Source organism: Daldinia vernicosa (assembly GCF_022497035.1).
Source record: "Daldinia vernicosa strain CBS 139.73 unplaced genomic scaffold F5Y00scaffold_48, whole genome shotgun sequence".
Taxonomy (NCBI): Eukaryota; Fungi; Ascomycota; class Sordariomycetes; order Xylariales; family Hypoxylaceae; genus Daldinia; species Daldinia vernicosa.
This window is the reverse complement of record NW_025953964.1, coordinates 121,970-142,561: the sequence shown is the minus strand read 5'-3', so window position 1 is coordinate 142,561 and position 20,592 is coordinate 121,970. Positions and strand designations below refer to the sequence as shown.

At 46.6% G+C, this 20,592-nt stretch overlaps 9 protein-coding genes across 9 annotated transcripts; 6 read left to right on the top strand and 3 right to left on the bottom strand.

Annotated features, from left to right (window-relative positions):
• Positions 1-51: 51 nt before the first annotated feature.
• F5Y00DRAFT_264960 (S-adenosyl-L-methionine-dependent methyltransferase) lies at positions 52-1,884 on the top strand (the record flags this gene model as incomplete). The annotated part of the gene is made up of 1 exon (XM_048011737.1): positions 52-1,884. One exon carries the CDS (start codon positions 52-54, stop codon positions 1,882-1,884), a length of 1,833 nt encoding a protein of 610 aa, XP_047861996.1.
• A 2,112-nt stretch (positions 1,885-3,996) lies between these two features.
• F5Y00DRAFT_151160 (glycosyltransferase family 90 protein) lies at positions 3,997-6,521 on the top strand. Its single transcript, XM_048004539.1, has 2 exons — positions 3,997-5,253; positions 5,324-6,521. Exons 1-2 carry the CDS (start codon positions 4,317-4,319, stop codon positions 6,421-6,423), a joined length of 2,037 nt encoding a protein of 678 aa, XP_047861995.1. The 5' UTR covers positions 3,997-4,316; the 3' UTR covers positions 6,424-6,521.
• Positions 6,522-7,417: 896 nt separating this feature from the next.
• F5Y00DRAFT_264958 (uncharacterized protein) lies at positions 7,418-7,770 on the top strand (the record flags this gene model as incomplete). The annotated part of the gene is made up of 3 exons (XM_048011735.1): positions 7,418-7,514; positions 7,579-7,678; positions 7,740-7,770. 3 exons carry the CDS (start codon positions 7,418-7,420, stop codon positions 7,768-7,770), a joined length of 228 nt encoding a protein of 75 aa, XP_047861994.1.
• On the bottom strand, positions 7,739-9,096 carry F5Y00DRAFT_151134 (uncharacterized protein). The gene is made up of 3 exons (XM_048004538.1): positions 8,743-9,096; positions 8,373-8,647; positions 7,739-8,279 (listed from the first exon to the last, which is right to left on the bottom strand). Exons 1-3 carry the CDS (start codon positions 8,934-8,936, stop codon positions 8,179-8,181), a joined length of 570 nt encoding a protein of 189 aa, XP_047861993.1. The 5' UTR covers positions 8,937-9,096; the 3' UTR covers positions 7,739-8,178.
• A 1,059-nt stretch (positions 9,097-10,155) lies between these two features.
• On the bottom strand, positions 10,156-12,045 carry F5Y00DRAFT_244826 (arginase). The gene is made up of 3 exons (XM_048008885.1): positions 11,650-12,045; positions 10,985-11,568; positions 10,156-10,913 (listed from the first exon to the last, which is right to left on the bottom strand). The coding sequence occupies exons 1-3, from the start codon at positions 11,731-11,733 to the stop codon at positions 10,601-10,603; spliced, it is 981 nt and encodes a 326-aa protein (XP_047861992.1). The 5' UTR covers positions 11,734-12,045; the 3' UTR covers positions 10,156-10,600.
• Positions 12,046-14,475: 2,430 nt separating this feature from the next.
• Positions 14,476-15,859, top strand: F5Y00DRAFT_151103 (ankyrin). The gene is made up of 2 exons (XM_048004537.1): positions 14,476-14,762; positions 14,837-15,859. Coding segments are annotated over exons 1-2 (708 nt in total). The 5' UTR covers positions 14,476-14,760; the 3' UTR covers positions 15,543-15,859.
• Positions 15,860-16,664: 805 nt separating this feature from the next.
• On the top strand, positions 16,665-18,067 carry F5Y00DRAFT_151101 (uncharacterized protein). The gene has a single exon (XM_048004536.1). It carries the CDS (start codon positions 16,924-16,926, stop codon positions 17,794-17,796), a length of 873 nt encoding a protein of 290 aa, XP_047861990.1. The 5' UTR covers positions 16,665-16,923; the 3' UTR covers positions 17,797-18,067.
• Positions 18,068-18,405: 338 nt separating this feature from the next.
• On the top strand, positions 18,406-19,511 carry F5Y00DRAFT_150988 (uncharacterized protein). Its single transcript, XM_048004534.1, has 2 exons — positions 18,406-18,956; positions 19,138-19,511. Exons 1-2 carry the CDS (start codon positions 18,565-18,567, stop codon positions 19,223-19,225), a joined length of 480 nt encoding a protein of 159 aa, XP_047861989.1. The 5' UTR covers positions 18,406-18,564; the 3' UTR covers positions 19,226-19,511.
• Positions 19,512-19,671: 160 nt separating this feature from the next.
• On the bottom strand, positions 19,672-20,448 carry F5Y00DRAFT_264953 (deoxyribose-phosphate aldolase; the record flags this gene model as incomplete). The annotated part of the gene is made up of 1 exon (XM_048011734.1): positions 19,672-20,448. One exon carries the CDS (start codon positions 20,446-20,448, stop codon positions 19,672-19,674), a length of 777 nt encoding a protein of 258 aa, XP_047861988.1.
• Positions 20,449-20,592: the final 144 nt, after the last annotated feature.

Here is a 20,592-nt window from a genome sequence, read left to right as displayed (position 1 = left end):
TGCAGATCAACCTTAGAACTGTTTGCCCTATTAACCTTCCGCGCATCTCACATGTTTAATTTCCGTGGTAATGCGCGGTACACCTTCAATCCCCGCTCTATCTTCTATCGACCGCCCACTACTGCCCTAGCGAGGCGTGCTCTCGCCTCAAAATCTCCCTTGAAATATCTCGACAAGTCAGCAATTACAGCGTCAGGCCCTGTAGCTGAGGAGCTTGCTGCTACGGGGCTATGGATACCAAGGAGCCCGCGAGGGAAATCTGACAAGGCCTCGCAACCCCAGCCGAATGGTGACAAGACCAGGGTTAACGTTGTTAGCGAAAATTTATGCGACAATATTATCTCATACGTCGGAAAGTCCCTTAGCCGGCATGTGGGATGCGACCTCATCGATATATACCCCGGCGCTGGGCTTTGGAGCCACAAGCTACACGATTTTCTCAAGCCGCGCTCTCACATCCTGATGGAACCCGATGTAGAATTATACAAACCCTTCCTCAAACCTCTCCTCGATCAGCCCAATACTATGCTCGTCCCGGCGTCCGGGATCATCTGGCGGGAGCTCAACTCTATCCTAACCCCAGAATACCTACCGCACCAAACCATACCTGACGCGGCCAAGTTGAGTCAACGCAACGATACTCTCCTAGTCACTGCAAACATTGCTTTCCACCCTCAGAAACGCTTCCTTTCCTTCGCGTCCATGGCGAATTTGGTTCTTTACCAGTATATCGAAGCTATCCGAAATAGCGGCCTCTTTCAACGATATGGGCTCGTCCGCATGTTGATATGGACTCGGCACGACGACAAGTACGGAATACTCCCTAAGTTGATGCAGAAGCGGAAGAAGCTGGCGTTAGATACCGAGCTCTGCTGCGAATGGGTGCACGAGGTGTGCGGCCGCGAGGGTTCCGATAGTTCTTGGTACGTCCGCGATAACGTCATTGACGAGAGTAGTAACATTGCCACCTGGAAGAGGATGAAAGATGCCAAGATTCGAATGCCTAAGGGGAGGTCTTCTGAAGCTCTGAAGGAGGCTCGACTAAATGCGAGGTCGGGGAAAAAGCTCATGCTGGCAGAAAGGGCCCCCGTATTTAAGAGATCCTACCGCAATGTATTGCATGAGCTCGAGGAAAGATATATAGCAGAAACATTTGGTCCAGATTCGGATGATTTCAAGAGCATGCGGAACTATCAGTGGAGGGCTAACTGGGAGAAAAAAAAGCACCAGCGCATGTTCGACGTAATAAAGCGCTACGATGCTATTACTACTCTCTACAGGTCGGGCAAGGCAGCGCCCGAGAAGATCGAAGCTCTTGAAAGGGAATTGCAGGTCGATATAGAGAATAGCCCCAAGGGGTTTGTCAACGAATTCGTCACCTACAAGGACAATCTCCATTATTTCAGGCAAGACCCGCCCCTGCTCCATTGGGATCGCAGGGCATACGAACCGCTGCGTATAGAGCCCGAAGAATTCTTCCCGAATATCGAATGCAGCTTGCTAGATATCCAACCGAAAGGGGTCCATCCGTTACTTCGCCAGACCGGCCCAGGTTCGAATAGGGCGGGTGATTGTTTTGAACTAATTTTAAGCTCGATGATGAGCCACAGCACCATTCCCATCAGCCAAGCTTTGGATGCCCTCATGCCAGGTGCCGCCGATTACATCATACCCCGTTGGAAGAGCGCCAGAGACTTGAGACACGGCGGAGTGACTAATAAGATAAAAGGTTTAGAGCTGACACCGAGGATGCTGAATGCGCGGCAGTGGGAAGAGCTTATAGAGCTCTGGATGGAGTGGCCTTTCCGCCCTGAGTTTCACGAACTCGTCGCTCGCACCCACAACGAGCTAGCCATAGAAGATAACATTCTGGCTTCCGAATGATTTCAACGAGAGATGGCGTTTTCACAATCTGGGCTTCCTGCGGTAAGTGACAGGATTACCGTACGTAGAGACCGCATAATGTACGATTGTAAGAATCTAGAGGCGTTAATACGTGTTGACAAGATGGGTTACGGCCAACTTCTCTGCGCCGCCTGGCCATGTTATATTTTACTATGGTTCGAAGACCCGCAATACGTGCGCAATCATAATTGGTGTCTGGAGGTTTCCAGGCTGACCTTGGCGTTGACAAGCTTGGTAGTCCTCCATACATACATACATACATATTTGTAAACCTGGTAAGGTACTCGTATTCTTAGAGAGATCATGACATTATGGCGAGACGACAGAGTATAAGAGAACGTGACCCTTATAGCACGCGTTTATCTATTTTATATGGGCTTTACAGCTCCATATAACGAGCCGTGCTATAATCCAAGTCCCAAAGCTCTAATTTTACAGAGACGCCCTTTTTCTTTTACGAGCTGGCACCCTGGAGCTATCCGAAGCAAAATAAGCCCACTCAACAAGCTGACGATATCAGCTTGGCTTTACATAACCCTAACCCAAATCGTTGCGATACGATATCTCACCGTAAAATAGGTTAATAAGAAGCCATGTTTGCCTCAGCACCTAGCAGGCCCGATAGTGTTAATGAGGCTAGTATTTAAATACGCCCAATCGAAACTTTATCTTGATGATTAACGAGCCGTTCTATCGAGTTTCTGGAACGTTGATGCTGTTATTTAGAAGATGGAATTGGGGTGCGTCTGAAATTGAGGTTAGCGCGGGGTTAGCTTGGCGTTAGCTCTATGTATCGAAGAACGTTAAGCTTGGGAGGCACACAAGGTACATACATGTACCTACCCTTATGTAACCTTTTATCTGGGGTAGTAGTACTTTAGGTGCATACTTATCCATTAGGTATCTCCCTCCTACCTGTCTGTAAATATAAAGACGAAAGGAGATTGAGCTCCGTGAGAAGCTGTCTCCAATGATCGGCTCGGTCCTGTGACAATAAATTGTTACAGTGGCAGAATGGAAGTTCCCCCTTCCCACCGGGCTGGTACAGAGATGTTCAATCGATCGGGCCGCCTAGAGGATGTACATAAGGAAAGTGATGAGCGGAAGCAAGTTGGGATTAACGGAAATTGTGGAGACTTAGAAAACTTAGAAATGTTGCACGTTTTTCAATATGGTGTTGGCCCCCCCCTGTTCATACACTATTTTCTATTAGGCGAGCGCACAGAGCCTGTGCCGCTTCAGCTATCATGGCTGCATGGTAGAGATTAGAAGAGCCACATATGCGTGTGATGTGCCAAGGAGGCTTCTGAGATAAGATGGAGAATGATTATAACTTTGCGCCGTGACAGATTAATATAGGTATGTATGTGTTTGTACAATATAAGAAATATACTTGATCTATAGGTATATATATGGAAGAGGACACGTAGGTACCTAACCTATTATATATTGTTACATCTTCCCGGAATTATAATAATATGTATGTGTTGGTGACCTCCCGGCATATCTTCAAGGGCCTCTGTACGGCCCAAGGAGCTGGTATTCAAATTTACTGCATCCCTTAGCCCCACGGTCCGTAACATGTACAGTACGGTAAGACCCGTATTGTGCGACATACCTCTTCTATGTACAGTACATACATATCCATTTGTATCGTACTTTGTACCAATGTGGGTGAGCTTACCTGCAGACTAACCCACCTTTGCCTAGAAGCGTCGTCGCTCGCGAGTTTATCAAATTTCCCCCAATAAGCCCATCTATCTGTACCCATGGAAGGCAATGTCTCTTTTTTATACTTTTCGCATCGGGCCCAAGCAAACTTAACAAATTTGGCAAACTTTACGAAACTCTGTTCCAGCTAATTCTTCCTCCAATGTTCAAAGACAAGCCAAAGCGCAATTTGTACCTGTCATGAGATACATGAGATACATGTAGTCAAGTTACATGGTTAGTAAAACCTGTCACCCAGATCTGCCCACTGAATTTATGTACACCACTCCGCCTCAATAATTGTATCATATTATCTCCTCATAATACCTATTTTCCCTCGAGTCCTATTCTCTCTCTTACATATTCAAGGATTGAACCTGTCTACTCCTAGTGTATTCTCGTCTGTCTTTTACGTTTACTATCTTTTTTTCTTTCTTGGCCTTTCCTTGTAAACATTTAACATCCAATCGTTTGTTGCGAAAACAAAGTTTTGATATCGTTCTATTCTACCGATTTTCCCCTTCTATCGTTGCCGACACCGACACATTTGACTTTTAAGCCAGACCGGGAGCCTCCCCATCTTAACTCTACTCGAACTGTGCTACCATATTCGAGCGCGCTACGAAACTTTTCGTCCCATCTCCGAAGCAGTGTCGACGTCTCGGCGCCGTCTTTAAGGCGGCTGACGTCTCTCCCTTGCCATGCGCTCGCCCGCTTTTCCACCGAGGAGGCCTTCTCACCTCGTCCGATACATTTTCCCGGCCGCACTCCTCCTCGGCATCTTCTACTACCTCTCCTATAAGCCCCAAGAGGCTCAAACACCTAATACCTATTTAACTTCTGACCGCGATTCCTTTAAATCCTCATTATCGTCATCTTCCCCCGCTTCTTACGACCATGGGACACCTGACGTTGTTGATCAATCCGCCAAGAATCCGTCTACCAATCAGAAACCCGTCCACGGAGATCTAGACGACGGTAATCAAGACGAGGAAGACAAGCCAGTACACGAATCGAAACCTATCCAACCTGCCCAACCCGCTCCGCCGAAACCTGCTACGGACCACCCTATCGACCAGCTGATCAAGGTTGCTGATAAAGATTTCGAAGACCTGTTAGCTAAAGAGTCGAACACGCTAGCTGAAGCTGCCCAAGCTTATCGTAAACGTCGCGGGCGGCATCCGCCTCCGGGCTTCGATAAGTGGTACGAGTTCGCGAAGGAGAATGATGCACTCATAGTCGAAGATTTCTTTGATCAGATCTACCACGACCTGAACCCATTTTGGGGTCTGGAACCTTCAAGCATTCGCGATGAAGCTGTAGGCTACGAGATGGTTATCAACATACGCAACGGCAATGCGAGCGCCGAGAGCGATTGGTTTTGGACTCAGATATGGTTAGACATGATTCAGACTATCGAACATTTGCTACCCGATATGGATATTGCTCTAAACGCAATGGACGAACCGCGACTTGTAGTGCCGTGGGAGGATATCAATGGCTACATGAAGAAGGAAAAGCAGAGCCGAATTCTGAATCCCGCTAAAAGTATCGTCAACGAGTTCCAGAAATTACCACCTCCGGTTAAACACGAGGACAAGTCCCTTCATACTGTCGATAAGGATTGGGAAGACACAAGTAAGACTAACCCTTCATTGCTACCCTAGGATAGGCATGGAGAACAGTTGTATATACTAACAGTTTATAGACCCGTACTGGTTAATCGCTCGTCGAGGTTGTCCTCCTGATAGTCCCGCCCGCAAACAGCCCGCCCTCAGTTCGTTCGACGGCAAACCCAGCTTCTCTCCGGAGTGGGCAACACCCCACCAGTATCAAGGATATGTGGCCAACTCCACGCTCTCATCCGAATTTTGCCATCAGCCCGATCTACAAGGACTCGAAGGTATCTTCATACGGCCTCTAACAACGTCCGCGACTAAGGTTCTCTTCCCGATGTTTGGAGGAAGCAAGCTGGCCACTAACAACGAGATTCTTCTTCCGGCTCCCATGTATTGGAATGAAGAAGAAAGGTTTACCGGAGGAGACGACCATGGGCCGTCGTGGGATAATAAGATCGGCCCTCTCATCTGGCGCGGCGTGGCTACCGGCGGCCGCAACACTGAATCGAACTGGAAGGGCTTTCAACGGCATCGATTCGTCTCGATGAACAACGGAACAAAACTCCAGCGCGCCGAGGAGGATATCGAACCACCAATCAATTTCGAACTGCCTAGCGCCACCTACAACCTGGCGGCGCAAAAAGAGAGGCGGCTGGGTGCGTGGGTATCGCAGTGGTCTGATGTTGGCTTCACCGACCTATTCTGCGACCCTGACATAGAGCCCGAGCAGAAAGACGGGCATTGTATATATACTGACGAGCACTACGAAACGGTACTGGGTCAGAAGCTAGCAGTTCAGTTTTATTACAAGTATCTGCCCGATATCGATGGCAACTCTTTCTCGGGGCGTTACCTAGGCTTCCTACGAAGTACAAGTCTGCCCATAAAGAGCACGCTCTGGCGCGAATGGCATGACAGCCGCCTGGTGGCCTGGAAGCACTTCGTGCCGATGGATAACCGATTCAGCGATTACTATGGCATCATGGAATATTTCCTCGGTTACAACGACGGCGTTCCTGGACACGACGAAGTAGCCGAGAAGATCGCGACGGACGGAAAGGCCTGGGCCGAAAAGGTTCTCAGGAAAGAAGACATGCAAATCTATGTGCTACGGTTGCTGTTGGAATATGCGCGAATTGCGGATGACCGAAGAGAAATTATGGGCTGGGTTGACGATTTGCTATCTTGAAGGGGAGATACGAAGGACGAAAGTAACTAATCATGACACATACCCTTTAGATGACGAGCTTTAGTGTATAACATCGTCGATATACCAATACGAGGACGGCGTTAGGGTGGGTTAAGGCATTGAAATGTTGGCATGCCAGCGTGGAGCAGATGAGCTCGAGCATATGGCCAATTGGTCCTGGGTAACCGGCGTTGGATGGTGTATTTAAAGACGAACATGAAAGTCTCTAGGTGGGCTACCTGCGGTAGCAAAATTAAGAAAGTGCCTCAACATTTTTATTTTATTTTATTTTATTACTTGACCTATTCTCTTTTACATTTACGTAGACTTAGTATGGCATTGGAGAGCTTGATACGATGAATTCCGTTTACCCCTGGACAAATGGCAACGGGATCTCCCACTTGGAACGACTATGTATAATAGTCTTAGACTAATGCACGCACTCGGAACAATGACATCTCAACGCTTGCTAAAACTTGTATATTAGCTTCTATAGTCAGGGGTCTTCTTATAAGTATGACGTAGCGGTACTATCACACAACTCTACGACAATTACATAATGCCTACCAATTTTGGTAATGGTAATTGTACAAGTTCATGGAATGGAAGCAATGGTAAGACAATGAGTGTCTCTCCGATGATCCTTCTATGCCATTTTATCCGATCAAACCGAGACACTGTAAAACAAGAAAAAATTAAGGTAATTGAGTTGAGTGAGGTAGCCATTCGGGAAAATCTATAGATCGAGATCCGGCTTAGACCTTGAATTACGTACCTTGGCATCTGGTGAACGTCATCACACATGTCAGACATACCGAACGCGGTGAGCTTTGTAAAAGAGTCGAGGCTACATACGACGGTATATAAAGCTAAGGATATCTTCTTAGATATTTACCATTGATCTTTCAAGCTACTCCAAACAACTACAAACAATTATTTTATACAATCTATCTTTATTACTTACCTCAAGTATTCATTCAACTATTCAACAACAATGGATGCCCTCAAGAACTTCGCCAGCGGTAACTCGCAAAACACTGGCAACACCGGTGCCCAACAGACCGGTGAGAAGAAGGATATCGGAGATAAGAGTAAGTTGTCCCATTTGCGCAAGTTGCCTCTTGAAGTTAGATGTCTAACATCATATTTCCCTAGTCGCTGGATTCTTGAACAAGAAGGAGGGAAACAAAGTCTCCGACTCGCAACTAGAAAGCGGCACAGATAAGGCTCGCAACTTGTACGAGAAGACGACTGGGTACGTTAAGGCCACTCAATCTCCAAAATCTTCCCAGAAACTAACATTATCTGGCACGCAGAAACAAAGTCAACCCTAAGATTTCCAACTAGGTGCGAACATCGTGCTGTCGAGTTATGAGGGAGGATATATTGTGTTTATAATAATATCTAATCAATCCTTCACGTGGAGAGGCTACCAACAAATAGCTATGGAGGGTCATAACTGACATCTGGATTGTCCAGTATATCGTCGTTCCTTAATCGAAGAAAGGGTATGAGGCAATGGGTTGGTTAATCCACCCAAGAAAGATGGGCATATCTCTCAAATAGAAAACATTTTTTTCATTTAAATAAAAAAAGTTCAAACTCAACGTCTTTACACCGAGACGCCGGAAACTTTCGTCGGATAGCCAATCGTCTTGCTCTTAAAAAATAATAATCAGGCTCTAGGCATAGTAGAGCTGGCCCATGAGACATAACACATAAACCCGCATGTTAAGTCGTACATCTCGTAATAAATTAGGCGTCATCGTAAAACACCTGTATCGCCATCACGATGATCCATAGTAAAAATATGCACCCGATCAGAGCGAAAGCAAAAACTGCTTGCCACGATTGGCCTTCCGACGAAGTGTTAGCAAGCAACCAAGCAAAAATTGAGTAGACACGCGGTAAATGATTGTTAGAAGATATCAAGCCCGGAAATTGCTTACATATAGATCTTTGCTCCAACCACGCCAATGTCCCCTGGTTATTTCCCGTCGGCGACGTGCTCCATACCAAAAGGTTACAATTCGAGCTGACGGAACCGACGGGGCCCCATAATTCAATACTGACGACGATGAGCCCTACCATCCAGAGCACGAAGAACATGAAGGAGCCGAGTATGACTATGGAAGGGAGGAGCCGTCGTTGGGCTATAAGCCATAGCAGCGTGGCGATATAGACGATTGTTAATGCTGAGACGGTGATAAAGTAAGGGAAGTACCTGCGCAAGAATAGACTTGAGTTAGAAAATAATTCATCCCATTACATACGATTAAGAAGCCGAAGCCGAAGCCGAATAGTATGAGATCTACTCACCAGGGAACATAGAGTTCCAGCTGTTGTTGGACGCCGATAAAGGTAGCGAAGACACCGATGATGCAGCACGATGCCGCCAGCATTATGAGCATCCATACGTTAAGTTGAATAGCGGGCCAGTGGTATCTATGGATGCGGGCTATCCGGCGCTCGTAGACGACCGAGTCGGAACCGGTTACTATTGATGCGGCCATTATTATATAGATTTGGGGTTTGCTTGCGTTTGCGTTTGCGCGTTTGACTATAAAGAATACAAGCAATGCGAGGTTGGAGCTTTAACAAAGTCGAGTTCGTCTCGTTCCACGTCCAAGGCTTGTAATGCGAATGTTGGTTATTCGCTCGTCCTAGTTTTTCTAAGGGTGAAGTCGAATTGACGCTCCCCTCCTCGACAAGAGCGTCTTTTCCAAGAGGACTCGAGATATTCCACCCGATAATATGTACCTCTATCCGACAGCGTTGTTGTCCTTCCCGGGCCCGTCCCGTCTAGCGTTTGTGTCTTGAACCGTTATAAGGAATGAGGCCTATTTATATATCCTTAGCACGTCGTTTGTCCAAACAGGAATTGGGTTTGCGACGGCGGTTCTGGCGATACCTAACAGCTCTAATATTCGAGGGACGTCGTCGTCATATAGTTAATTGCAATTATAATTATTATAATTGTATTAATTTCCCGAATCGCCTAACCCGCAGAAGCCTGACGAAGCTAGAACCACAGCGAACTGCCAGCTCAGAGCTGCTTTTGCACGCGGTCGATCGATGTGCTAGAGGGCTGATTGGGTCGCCTTTTCTGAGCAAATGCAGGCGCCGGAGCCCCGCGAGACTAAGCGCATCCGCCTTCGATAGTGCGCTGTCAGACAGGCTCGCGCAGAAAAGAAATACGTGGTACGGCCTCGAGTCGTCGTCGTCGTCGTGCGAGGAATAGATTGTGGAATTGGAACTACAGCTACACAGACTAAAATACGAAATATTCGTAATAGTCAACAAGGCACTGGGTGTGTTTTTTCCGGCAGCGCACCGAGACGCCGAGCGGGACGAGCGGGACCTGTTGGTGTATCGTAGGTACAATACCTTAGTTACTTCCCGGAGGTACCTATAGCTGATTAAGTACAATACCTACCTCTATCGGGACCAAGATATAAAAGATCAGCAAATACTAGAGGTTTCATATGAATACCCAGATAATTCGAGAAAATATTGTACGACCATAGAAGTATAGAGGAGAGAGTAAAGAAACAACAATTTACATAGCGCTTATAGATTTGCATTAACAATAAGTAAACCACTCGATTCTGTATGAGCCTATGAGGAACATTGTGACGTTTTTTTGTACTTTTGCGCCTATCAAATTGCAGAGGGAAAAATGTGATAGGAAAACTACGGTGGCTGGTAATTTATAAGGCGCAAAGCCGTGCTGTGATATATCGTCTGCCAAGACTGGCATGCTACCGGTACCCTAAAGTTGGGGTCGACCCCTGGATATATAGATGTATCATATACATAGATGTACTTATACAGGTATGTATTAAGGTGTTACCCGACCTCGCACGTTTTATTCTACCATGTGATGATTCGATGCCTAACTTTATTTCGGCCAACTACTTAAATCACCCATCGACCAATATACTTTTACTGTTGGACGTATTTGCTAAGGCATGTTGCCCATTTCCTCTCCTCTATGAGTAGACGCCGTCTAGTCTAGTTTAACCAATCCCCAGAACATGTCTTAACATACGTATCCCGTATAACTATATACTAAACCGCCGTTGTGATGATCCCAAGTATCATACCTAATGGATCGACAAACTCATATTTGCTGTGGTGTGGACAGACCCTAACCGCATTCGTGATCTTAACCAATTTATAGCAAAGATTCACCCAGAGCGCATCGTACCAGCGAACATCCTGCACGAACCGTTTCGTGGGCTCCTAGCTCGATTTCCGGTGCCAAACTCGGGTTGACTTCAACGAGATCCACGGCCACTAGGCTTCCTGTCAGATGAACGCTCTCGCAGATGTAGTCTCCTTCGCGCAACGTTAATCCTCCCCTGACTGGCGTACCCGTGCTGGGTGCCCACATCGGATCGAGCGCGTCGACGTCGAAGGACAAGTGGATTGGCGTGTCTGCACCGATATGTGCTAGCGCCATTTCCACGACGCGACCAATACCATATCTATACCAAGGGGCAGTCGCATGTCAGCACGTTTCTAGAGAGCACATAACTATGAAAAGGGAGGTCCATACCGATCTATATCGAACATGCTGAATGCCTTGATGCCGTTCTCGCGAAGGATCCTCTTCTCGCCTGGGTCCACGTCTCGCAGACCAATATATACGAGCTTCTTCACGCTGATGAGATGCTCAGGCTTTAGCCAGCCGAAGTACTCTGGCTTTTCTTCCTTGGCGAGGCCGGTCACGAAACTCACGGGCATCCCGTGGACGTTGCCGGAATCGCTCGTCTCGGGCGTGTTAATGTCGGCATGTGCGTCAACCCAGATAACCGCGATCTCGCGGCCGAGCCGTTCCCGCGTGGCCTTGGCTGAACCGGCGATGGTGCCGATTGCGATGGAATGGTCACCACCTAAGGTCAAAACCATTCTTCCTTCTTTGGCGTGTTCGTAGACCTGATCGCAGAGACGCTCAGTGACGCTGCTTACGGCCTTGGGGTTCTTCATATTCCGGAAAGGAGGGTCTTCTTTCGGGACAAGATCGGTGTACGAGTGTACAGTGTCGTGGCCGTGTAGCTTATAGTTGAGCTCGTCTCGAAGCTGGCTAAGTAATCCAGACTCGATCAAAGCCGAAGGAGCGGCGTCAACTCCAGGTTTACACTGCAAGTGAACAATAACCATCTTGTAAGCTTCTGCGATATTCCGGGGGGGGATGGTTATAGCAATTGCAGTTCATCATACCTGACCACCCGAGAAACCGACGGCTACGACGCCGAGGTCCTCGGGGTGGGAAAGGAACTTGGACTTGACCATGGAGGTGTTCATTGTTGCTAGCCTCGTTTCCTATATTGTTTGAAGAGGGGAGTAGTGCTGGTGATATGTAATCGAGTCGGGAGACGGTTATTATAACTAGTTCGCCGGTCTACAAAAATCCAACCTATCTAGGTATCTAATGGCAGCAATTGGAGAGTATGCCAGAGTGTAAGTGTTGAAAGTGGAAGTCTTTTATAAGTACAAAAATCTTTTAAGCGAGGAATTGTTGGAAGCTTAAAAGTCGGTCCTACCTGCCCGATATCTCATAAATTTTCTGGCACATGACAGCGGCGCTACTTGTGTTTCTTCCACTACTCATTCGCGTCCCTCTTCGGTGCATATACGTTCTAAGCTTTTAAAGGCTAACCCGTGTACCGAGCGGTGGGGGTTAAGATGGAAACTACCGGCAACGTATCGCATATCGGTGGCCTACAGGTCCTATATGCACTGTAATCTAATCAATCCGGGTAGCCACATGGAGATATATGCTCCTAGACCTACCTAAATAAGCCACTGTAACGCCCTAAAACCTTAGGTGCATTATCCCATGGTAGGTACCAAGAATGTAGTACGTAAAACGGTAGGGAAAAAAAAACATCTTTGTCCTTAACTTACCGCCGCAACTCGTCATCACCAATATGTCCCCCTACTATAGTAGAGATTCCAACTACCACCGGCATCGGCGTACAAGAAGAATACCAAATTTTATTAGGTCAAGACTACAGATAGTTAGGCCTCTTACGTACATAGATCCCCACGATGATCTTGCATCCTGCCTTGGTTGCTTGGTCGAGCAAAGCCGTTTCAAGCCGGCGCTTTCCTTTTAACGGCTACAGCTTAGCCGACGTACCGTCAGCGATTCTCAACTCATGACACACCCTCTCTTCTTTCCCATGACCTCTTTCTTAGGTTTCTATTATATTACTGCAATACGATACCATCTTAAGTAATAGCGTCGATAAACCCTCATGTAAGAATTATATCCAGATATCTCCCCCGCAATCTGGATCCGGAAGCCCAGTAATAGTACCAAGGTAGATCCAATTACCGCCCACCTCATGCGGACGGTCCGATTTACCTCAGCCGTTCAATCGACACCACCTTATCAAACTTGCTTTTATACCTAGGTATGCATGAGGCCTCCTGGTCAGGGTGAAAGTCAATACCGTTCAATAAATCGTTCTAGATAAGCCGATTCTCAGGATGCGGGAAGGGGAAGGAGAAGGCCATTAGCAAAGCTACCGTACGTTCATTTCCGCTCTCTCCAAAACGTAACCCACGCCTTGATTCTAAGCCTTGTCACACAGTGGTGATTTCTAGGGGGCATAAACTAACAGAACCATCTTATCTACAGTATTATAACCACGATGTCGCCCTGTGTAGCTTCCCAGTGTATATGATTGCTCTGATACTGGAAATAAAAATTGAATATTTAATTAGTAATGAGCTCGAGGAGGGTTTACCGTTTTAAACTTGGACGTATAATGCTTAATATGCTTAATCTTGCCCGCGCAGACTTATACTTGACTTCTCAACAGCATATTCACAATGCCATTTGGAGGCCGATCAAGTCTGTTATAGAACTTTACTTAGCTAATTCCTAAACATTTGCTCTCAGACGGGAGTGTTATCTATATTATTATAACTATACGAAGGTGCATTAGTTATATTTAAATCGCGACTTTTCGATCAGTTGTCGGCTTAACTAGCATAAACTCCTACATAGGACTTTATATAAAGAGATATGGCTTGCTTTTACGACTTTGTTACTATACGCTTCAATATAACCTTACTGAGTCCGCACTAAATATTCTGTTAATCTCGATAAATATATGATCTTTATACTTATAGTCGTAGAGTTTACCATTTTCGAAATCTCGGCTATAGGTTATATCTATAATAACTAGCTAGAGAAATTCCTAAAAGATATTTAAGTATCATAGAGTATTTTATAAAGAACCGAAGAGATCAGTTGAAGATATATAACTATTGAAGACAACAGAGCACCTTGAGCAGGGATTTGTTTATTCATAGACGACCATTCAGAGAAACTGGCGTACACAGTAGAAATTGCGACTTGAGTTTGTAGACTTTACTCACATAGTTTGCTCTAACCAAGATATACAGTCATTAGGACCAAGCTGACCTAAAACTGTCTGACGCATAATGGTCTAAAGTATTTAGCTCACATTTCTAACAAACACTGTGAAGGTGCGGTATTTGCCTCTTAATATATACGGCTTCCTTCCGAGACACGCGTTTACAAGCGACAAATGCATCGTAGCATAGCAAGAGAGAAATATTGAAGACTTCATGAGTTCGGGATGCATATCTCCAGGTACCTGGGTACATATATCCTAGCAGGTCAGAACAGCGTCAAAATAGATGACCCATTTAATTTCTTAACTTTAATCCTTTGTTTTAACTTGAATAACTTTACCGACTTTTATAAAAACTAGATAAAACTTACATAATATGATATTTAATCAATTTTGTTTAAGGTACTATTTTTTAATATTTTTTCCCTTTTGATTCGGTTGAAAGATTGTATTGTCAAATGTGTGCGTATATTATTTTGCTTGGGTGGGGATGGGTCATCTATTTTGACGCTGTTCTGCAGGTGTGCGGGAAGCAGGGATATGTAATCATGTCAAACTGAAACGATGCTACGTAGGTGGGGTAGATCAAGATAGGTACCTAACCTAGATAAGTACCTGCGCTTACCTCTGTGGGGGATCTATCAATACCTAATACGGGACGACGTCAGCTTCTGCTTATGTTTTGTCTAAGACTGTCTGACTGTACAATACCTTGAATAAGCGTCGTGATAATCATCCAATTCTTCATCAATTCGAGGCCCTAAAATTTTGGTATTTTATAGTTAACTACCTAGGTAAAGTATAGAAAAGTGGCTCGCGAGTGTCTGCTTGTTGGAGGTAAAGTCCGGTTGCCGTATGCGCCGGCGTCCGCGCGGTGCCATAGTCTGACTGACTCGTCGACTGCGCATCACCACGGTATCCGTTCGCATACTAAAACACCATGTAAGTACGGTTATTCTAGCGGTCCTACATCCTAACAATTGCCCGCAAAATCTAACACATATCACGGACCTTAGGATCGAGCCATCCGAAAGACTACGACGAGCAGTCCATAGCAATGACGCCTCGCTCGTTCGCCGCATTGTGAAATCTCACCCAGGTATAATTCATAACCCAGACCATTCCGCAACCGGTCTCTCGAATTCGAGCCTCCACCTTGCTGCCAGCCTTGGACACCTCCAGGTATGCAAGGTCTTAGTTACTCTCGGTCACGAGCTTCCTACACCCGCTTTGAACGATGACCATCAAACGGCCTTGATGCTGGCCGCTGCCGCGGGTCATACGGAAGTCGTCTTGTTTCTCGCCGAGAGCGATCCTACATCCATCCTCCGACGGGATATCCGAGGTAGGGATGCTATCATGGAAGCTAGCATGGGAGGTCATGATACGGTACTGCAGATTCTACTCACGTACGTGCCCGGAGGGGCGCAAAGTGCCGTCCAAAATGCGGATCTTGACGGGAATACCGCTCTACATTTCGCTAGTAGCAACGGTAACCTCCTCGTTTTACGGACTCTGCTTGCTGCAGGGGCCGACCCCGAGAAAAGAAATGTTTGGAGTTGGACCGCCATCGCCTACAGCGCAACCGTACAAGCTGAAGTCTACCTTAAAGGACTTGTGTCTGAGGTTGAGAAGCGACGGCGGATTAAGAATGAGGTAGAGGGAGGGAGGAAGGGAGGTGCCGTCCGAATGGTCGAAGAAGAAATCAATGTGGTAGACTGAAGTTAAGACTTGGCACGACTACATATTGACGAAGTATCTACTCGCACGGCCTGTCGGTACTATTTCCCACGATGTTTCACGACGCTTAGCTGGAGAATCGATTCTCTCGCCTCTACACGCACTATGGAATCGCCTTCCTCCCCTGTTTCTGCACGCATTTTGGACGAGTTGGCAAACTTCTAATAAGTCCTAAGTTTGTGCTACCACTGGACCTGGTGTTCGGATTAATTTTTGACAAGGTCTGCGAAAACGGTGCTTGTGGCACGAAGATGATATCATGCAAACGACCTTGTCCCTAGTGACCAACCCTCACAGTGGTGTTGCGGTCATGTCCCACGTCCACCGCAAGTAGTGGCTGCTCTTAACACACTTCATCACTTGCTGGAAATGCGTCAATCCTTGGCACTGACTTTGGGTGACTGGACAACACGATCTATTACCGCCACGTATGAAACCGAGATCAGTTTGATTTAGGTTTTGCCGCCTTTTCGTACACCAGCAGTACGATTGAATAGTTTGCTGCTTTTAAGTTCCCGAAATATACTGTTAATATCGGGCGCTACATTGACGTACTCTCTTACAGTACGTAATAACTATTTACTTAATCCAAAAGGCAACTATACGTTAAATCTTTATGGTGTCCTTCTATCGCGCTGTAATCTCGCACGCGTGGTTATTCAGACTGGTTTGGTACATGTACTACAACCTTCCATCCCAAGAAGAGCGGTTATCACATGAGACGAGTTGGGTAGGGGTGACTGAGCAGATGATGAATCTACCGGGTGATTCACTTCCTGCCTTTACCACCGAGTCTGTTCGTGGAATGCTCTTAACCATCGAAGCCCCCCTATTCATCTGGTGAAGATAACTGTGGTCTACCATCTCACGCTTGAGTCTCTTGGTAGCTGGACGTACTGTGATAGAAGCAAACACGACACTACCTCAATAGTTCAGTAGCCGTGACACTGTCCTGGGCGCGAAAATGCACAGTCCTCACTACAAATTACTGCTGCTCTCCTCACAGCTTCTTACTTCTAGCATAGTTACTAAACTCAGGTTCCAAACTATATAAGCAGACACGTTCTGCTCGTTTTTCAAGCTGGATTCTCCACAGACCTCAGTTGAATTGCCTTACCCGGCTACAAAGCTCACCATCGGCCAATACTTCTGGATTCATCCATCTCGACGCTCCTGGGCTTGGCTGGTTGTCGGCTCGTTCTACGACTCCGAGGCCCGTGAACTCTGGCATATCGAGATTTTCGTCGGCTACGGCGATAACACTACCACCGAGTTTTCTGAGTCCTTAACATCTGACGCATCTAACGCGACTGGTAGGTTATTACTCCTGTTATGATCTTTACCTGTATCCGTACTAACTTTTATGGCAGAGACCTTTGCAATAGACGAAGGAGATCAATATATAGAAACACAACTTAACTTTAACAACTTTCCTAACGAATACAACGGCACTGAACTTCAAGAGGAGGCCCTTAATAACTTCTTTACTCACATTGCGCATTATCCCGGGCACTACACGCATTATACACCAGCCTTTACACCTATCATGGCTTCCCAGACGTTTGGAAATGGGTGGCACCCGCAGTTCGGCTCGGACCAGACTCCAAACGCGAATGCCAGTCCATCCTTTGGCAACATCGTCCCTGGCATCGTCTATACCGGTTCCAGCGGGTATAACTACCAACCGAGCCAGGGCGGCGTCGTCCCCGGACCGAATAACCAGGCCCCGGTCTATGTCATCCCCCAGAATGGCTATAACCACCCAGTCCCGGTGTTTCCAAGCCAGGGACCCCGTCTGCCGAACCCTCATCCCGTTGTCAACCTCGACGCCCCGGCTTTGAACTTGAACAACTCTACTGGTGGTGTCGGTTGTGAGCCCGGGTACAACTACTTTTTCCCGCCCGAACACACGAAGCTCCATGTGGTCAAATCGTCGACTGCCCCCTGGCGACTTCCTGAAGGCATGTCAATGAACTTCGGGGCTTACCATGTGCCTGTCAACACGACGTTGGCGCAGCTGCTAGAGGGCTTTGGTGCTCTCAACCCCTTGCCGAAGAAGAATAAGGTCACCGAGGTGATTCAAGGAGGCAATGGAAAGTGGTACAGGGGAGTCACATTTTCTGGTGACGATGGTGAATCTATGGCCAAGACGCTAAGAGATCTAGGCTGGGATCGTTCACGAACGGGACGCACGGGAGAAAAGCCGGTCATCTGGCTTTGGATTACAAAGGATTAACCGCCTTTATTTTGTTGTTCGGGATTTATATGCACCTTATAGGGGTTACACCGCACAGTCATTTTTTAAGATGTTTTTGACCAGCGCGCAAATAAGTGGTATATGTTTTATAGTCTAGCCAGGTATTCGGTAGTTGCGCTGCTTATTATAAAATTAGTCTCGTCTTATTTCAAGAATATCGCACCGTGTCGTTAGCCTTGAATGCCAGCTACATACAGTAGCTTTACTACTTCAGTCTACAAATTGTCCAATTGCACCGTGCCAAATATCTATTATCGGAACTTATTACCCGCCAATGACCATATGCTAGTAATTATGATTTTCGGTCGTGAAACGGTAAGAAATAAAAGAACAGCGAAGAAAAAAGAAATTTGTCATGCAATCGAGAAGAATAGAATAATATTAATAATTGAGACATTTAACGGAGGAATTAGTAAGCGGTGGCTTAGAAATGGGACTTCTGATACAGTTTCATAGGGGATCGACGACGAGGACGGCGACGAGGACGACGTTTCATTCGCTTCTCAGATCAGGGGGGAGGGGGGCGAGACTGTAGCGACTAATGTTACTGATATAAAAGTATAACGTTAGAATGGCCAGCTACATCAAGAATAATTTGCAATTCAGCCTGAACACATTCAATACACTTTACCTTGACAACTTACCTGACATCTTTCACTACTCTTCCCATCGAATTAAGATAATTCACGTAGCTTCGAACATCTTTGTCGCATCAATCCTTAGTGATAACTTGATCGATAGTCCATCATGGCGTCCTTATACGAGCTGACTATCCCCGTCCTAACTCGGGCCCTCCGAACTGAGCAGACTCTTCTCAAAAAAGCTGAGGAATACTCCAAAAGCACCGGAACGCCCATTGAAGAGCTCGTCTCCGCTCGTCTGGCCCCGGATATGTTCTCACTTTCGAAGCAGGTCGGGGTCACGGTGCTATTTGCGAGGTTCGCATCCCACCTGCTGGCAGGCAAGGAATTGGTACCTACGCAGCTAGGTGAATGGTCGCTCGAGGAGAACCATAGCATTATCGCCGACGTCCTCAAGTTTCTAGCGGATATCAAGCCCGAGGATGTTGACGGAAAGGAATCCGAAGTCATCTCGTTTAACGTGGGCCCGCGGAAAACCAGCGCAAAGGCTATAGACTGGTAAGTACAGTCTTGCATCTATCATGCTTTTAGAGATAAACAAGCTAACCATACTTGCAGTACGTGAACGAAAATCCTCTCCTTTTTTTAATACTTCTGCTCCTGTCTCGATGCGATTCTGAAATTCGGGTTGGCAATGCTAATAACTTCGCAGACGTAACTAAATTTATGGTGCCGACAGTCTACTTCCATTTGACCACCCTCTACGATATTCTGAGGCACAAGGGCGTGCCGTTGGGCAAGATCGACTACTTGGGGCACCAAGTTGAAGAATGGGAGTTCTCGTAATGGGAAATACGATATACAGCCTAGACGTATTAGTAGGAGTATAGGAGAGCAAAATATGGTTAGACTTGGTATAAATAACGAAAACGGAATAGAACTTGATAATCATCTCTCTGACGTCTTGTTACTTGCGTCGGAATATTTATTGAATACTACTTAGATGCATAGCAGCCTTTACAGCTTCGTCTTAATTAGAATATTCATCTTGCCATATACAGCTTTAAGATGAAACCCACACGGGGAGCCCACATAGTAGCAATATGATGCTGGATAGCCTACCCCATACGTATATATATCATATCTGGACGTAGTAGTGATCGTGCTTAAGAGTAACCCAAATCATCTGATATGTTGCTGAATCAGACAAGGCCAGTTGGATGCACGATGGATAATACCATCCTCAACTTCATAGGCTTCAACATTGACGCTCTCAGCCACGAGGATCTCGCGGGGACACTAATGCGAAACCCGGAGGAGTGTTGATCCCCCGACGGATAGCTTCTTCGATAATAGTAGTAGTGGCCGACGTACCAATTCGAGTAATGCCTAACGATATGGCCCCCATTACTTCGTCTAGCGTTCGTATCCCACCAGCAGCCTTGATCTGTACGTGAGGCCCAATGTTGGCCTTCATTAACCGTAGACGTGGTACGGTAACTCCTTCAGACGAATATGAGCCATTAGGCTGTTTGACAAACCCGAAGCCCGTCGATGTCTTTATGAAGGCCACGGAGAGAGCCGTACAGATCTTGCATAGATGTGCAACGTCGTCGTCTTGGAGGAAGTCGTTCTCGAATATGACCTTGAGAATAGCGCCATGCTTCACAACAGTATCGTTAACAGCACGGATCTCATTAGTCACATATTCCCAGTCACCCCCGAGAACCTTGCCTATATTGGCTACCATGTCAATCTCGTGGGCTCCCGCCTTAACGGCATCTTCAGCTTCGAGGACCTTTATAGCCGTGGTGCTGTTCCCATGAGGGAATCCAGCAACAGCGCATATAAGAACGCCCGACCCGTCAAGGACGTCCTTTGCTGTAGAAACACTGTAAGGCTTAACGCATGCCGCTGCGACCTTATTCCTTTTAGCTATCTCGAGGCCGGCGAGGATCTCTTTGTCGGTCATAGCAGGATGTAGTAAGGAATGGTCGATGACCTTGGCGATCTGCGCGAGACTCACGGCCACGGCTGTACGCGTTGCCATTTTTTGGGTAGGGGCTGAGGTGGTGAGACTCGAATACGATGCCATCCTCGTGGATGAGCTTCACGAGAGACGATATTGAACGTTTCGAAGCTAGATATGTTGCAAATTCGCCCCTATCATAAATTACCTATGTATGTAAATGAT

What these genes read in the sequence shown, in the direction of transcription:
- F5Y00DRAFT_151160 (XM_048004539.1), top strand. Translation starts at nt 4,317, where the DNA reads ATGCGCTCGCCCGCTTTTCCACCGAGGAGGCCTTCTCACCTCGTCCGA. An exon ending in TAAGGATTGGGAAGACACAA is followed by an intron (nt 5,254 to 5,323) that starts GTAAGACTAACC and finishes AACAGTTTATAG; the next exon opens with ACCCGTACTGGTTAATCGCT.
- F5Y00DRAFT_151134 (XM_048004538.1), bottom strand. Translation starts at nt 8,936, where the DNA reads ATGGCCGCATCAATAGTAACCGGTTCCGACTCGGTCGTCTACGAGCGC. An exon ending in CTGGAACTCTATGTTCCCTG is followed by an intron (nt 8,648 to 8,742) that starts GTGAGTAGATCT and finishes ATTCTTGCGCAG; the next exon opens with GTACTTCCCTTACTTTATCA. An exon ending in GTTGGAGCAAAGATCTATAT is followed by an intron (nt 8,280 to 8,372) that starts GTAAGCAATTTC and finishes CTTCGTCGGAAG; the next exon opens with GCCAATCGTGGCAAGCAGTT.
- F5Y00DRAFT_244826 (XM_048008885.1), bottom strand. Translation starts at nt 11,733, where the DNA reads ATGAACACCTCCATGGTCAAGTCCAAGTTCCTTTCCCACCCCGAGGAC. An exon ending in TCGGTTTCTCGGGTGGTCAG is followed by an intron (nt 11,569 to 11,649) that starts GTATGATGAACT and finishes GTTCACTTGCAG; the next exon opens with TGTAAACCTGGAGTTGACGC. An exon ending in AGCATGTTCGATATAGATCG is followed by an intron (nt 10,914 to 10,984) that starts GTATGGACCTCC and finishes CCCTTGGTATAG; the next exon opens with ATATGGTATTGGTCGCGTCG.
- F5Y00DRAFT_151101 (XM_048004536.1), top strand. Translation starts at nt 16,924, where the DNA reads ATGGCAGAGACCTTTGCAATAGACGAAGGAGATCAATATATAGAAACA.
- F5Y00DRAFT_150988 (XM_048004534.1), top strand. Translation starts at nt 18,565, where the DNA reads ATGGCGTCCTTATACGAGCTGACTATCCCCGTCCTAACTCGGGCCCTC. An exon ending in AGCGCAAAGGCTATAGACTG is followed by an intron (nt 18,957 to 19,137) that starts GTAAGTACAGTC and finishes TGGTGCCGACAG; the next exon opens with TCTACTTCCATTTGACCACC.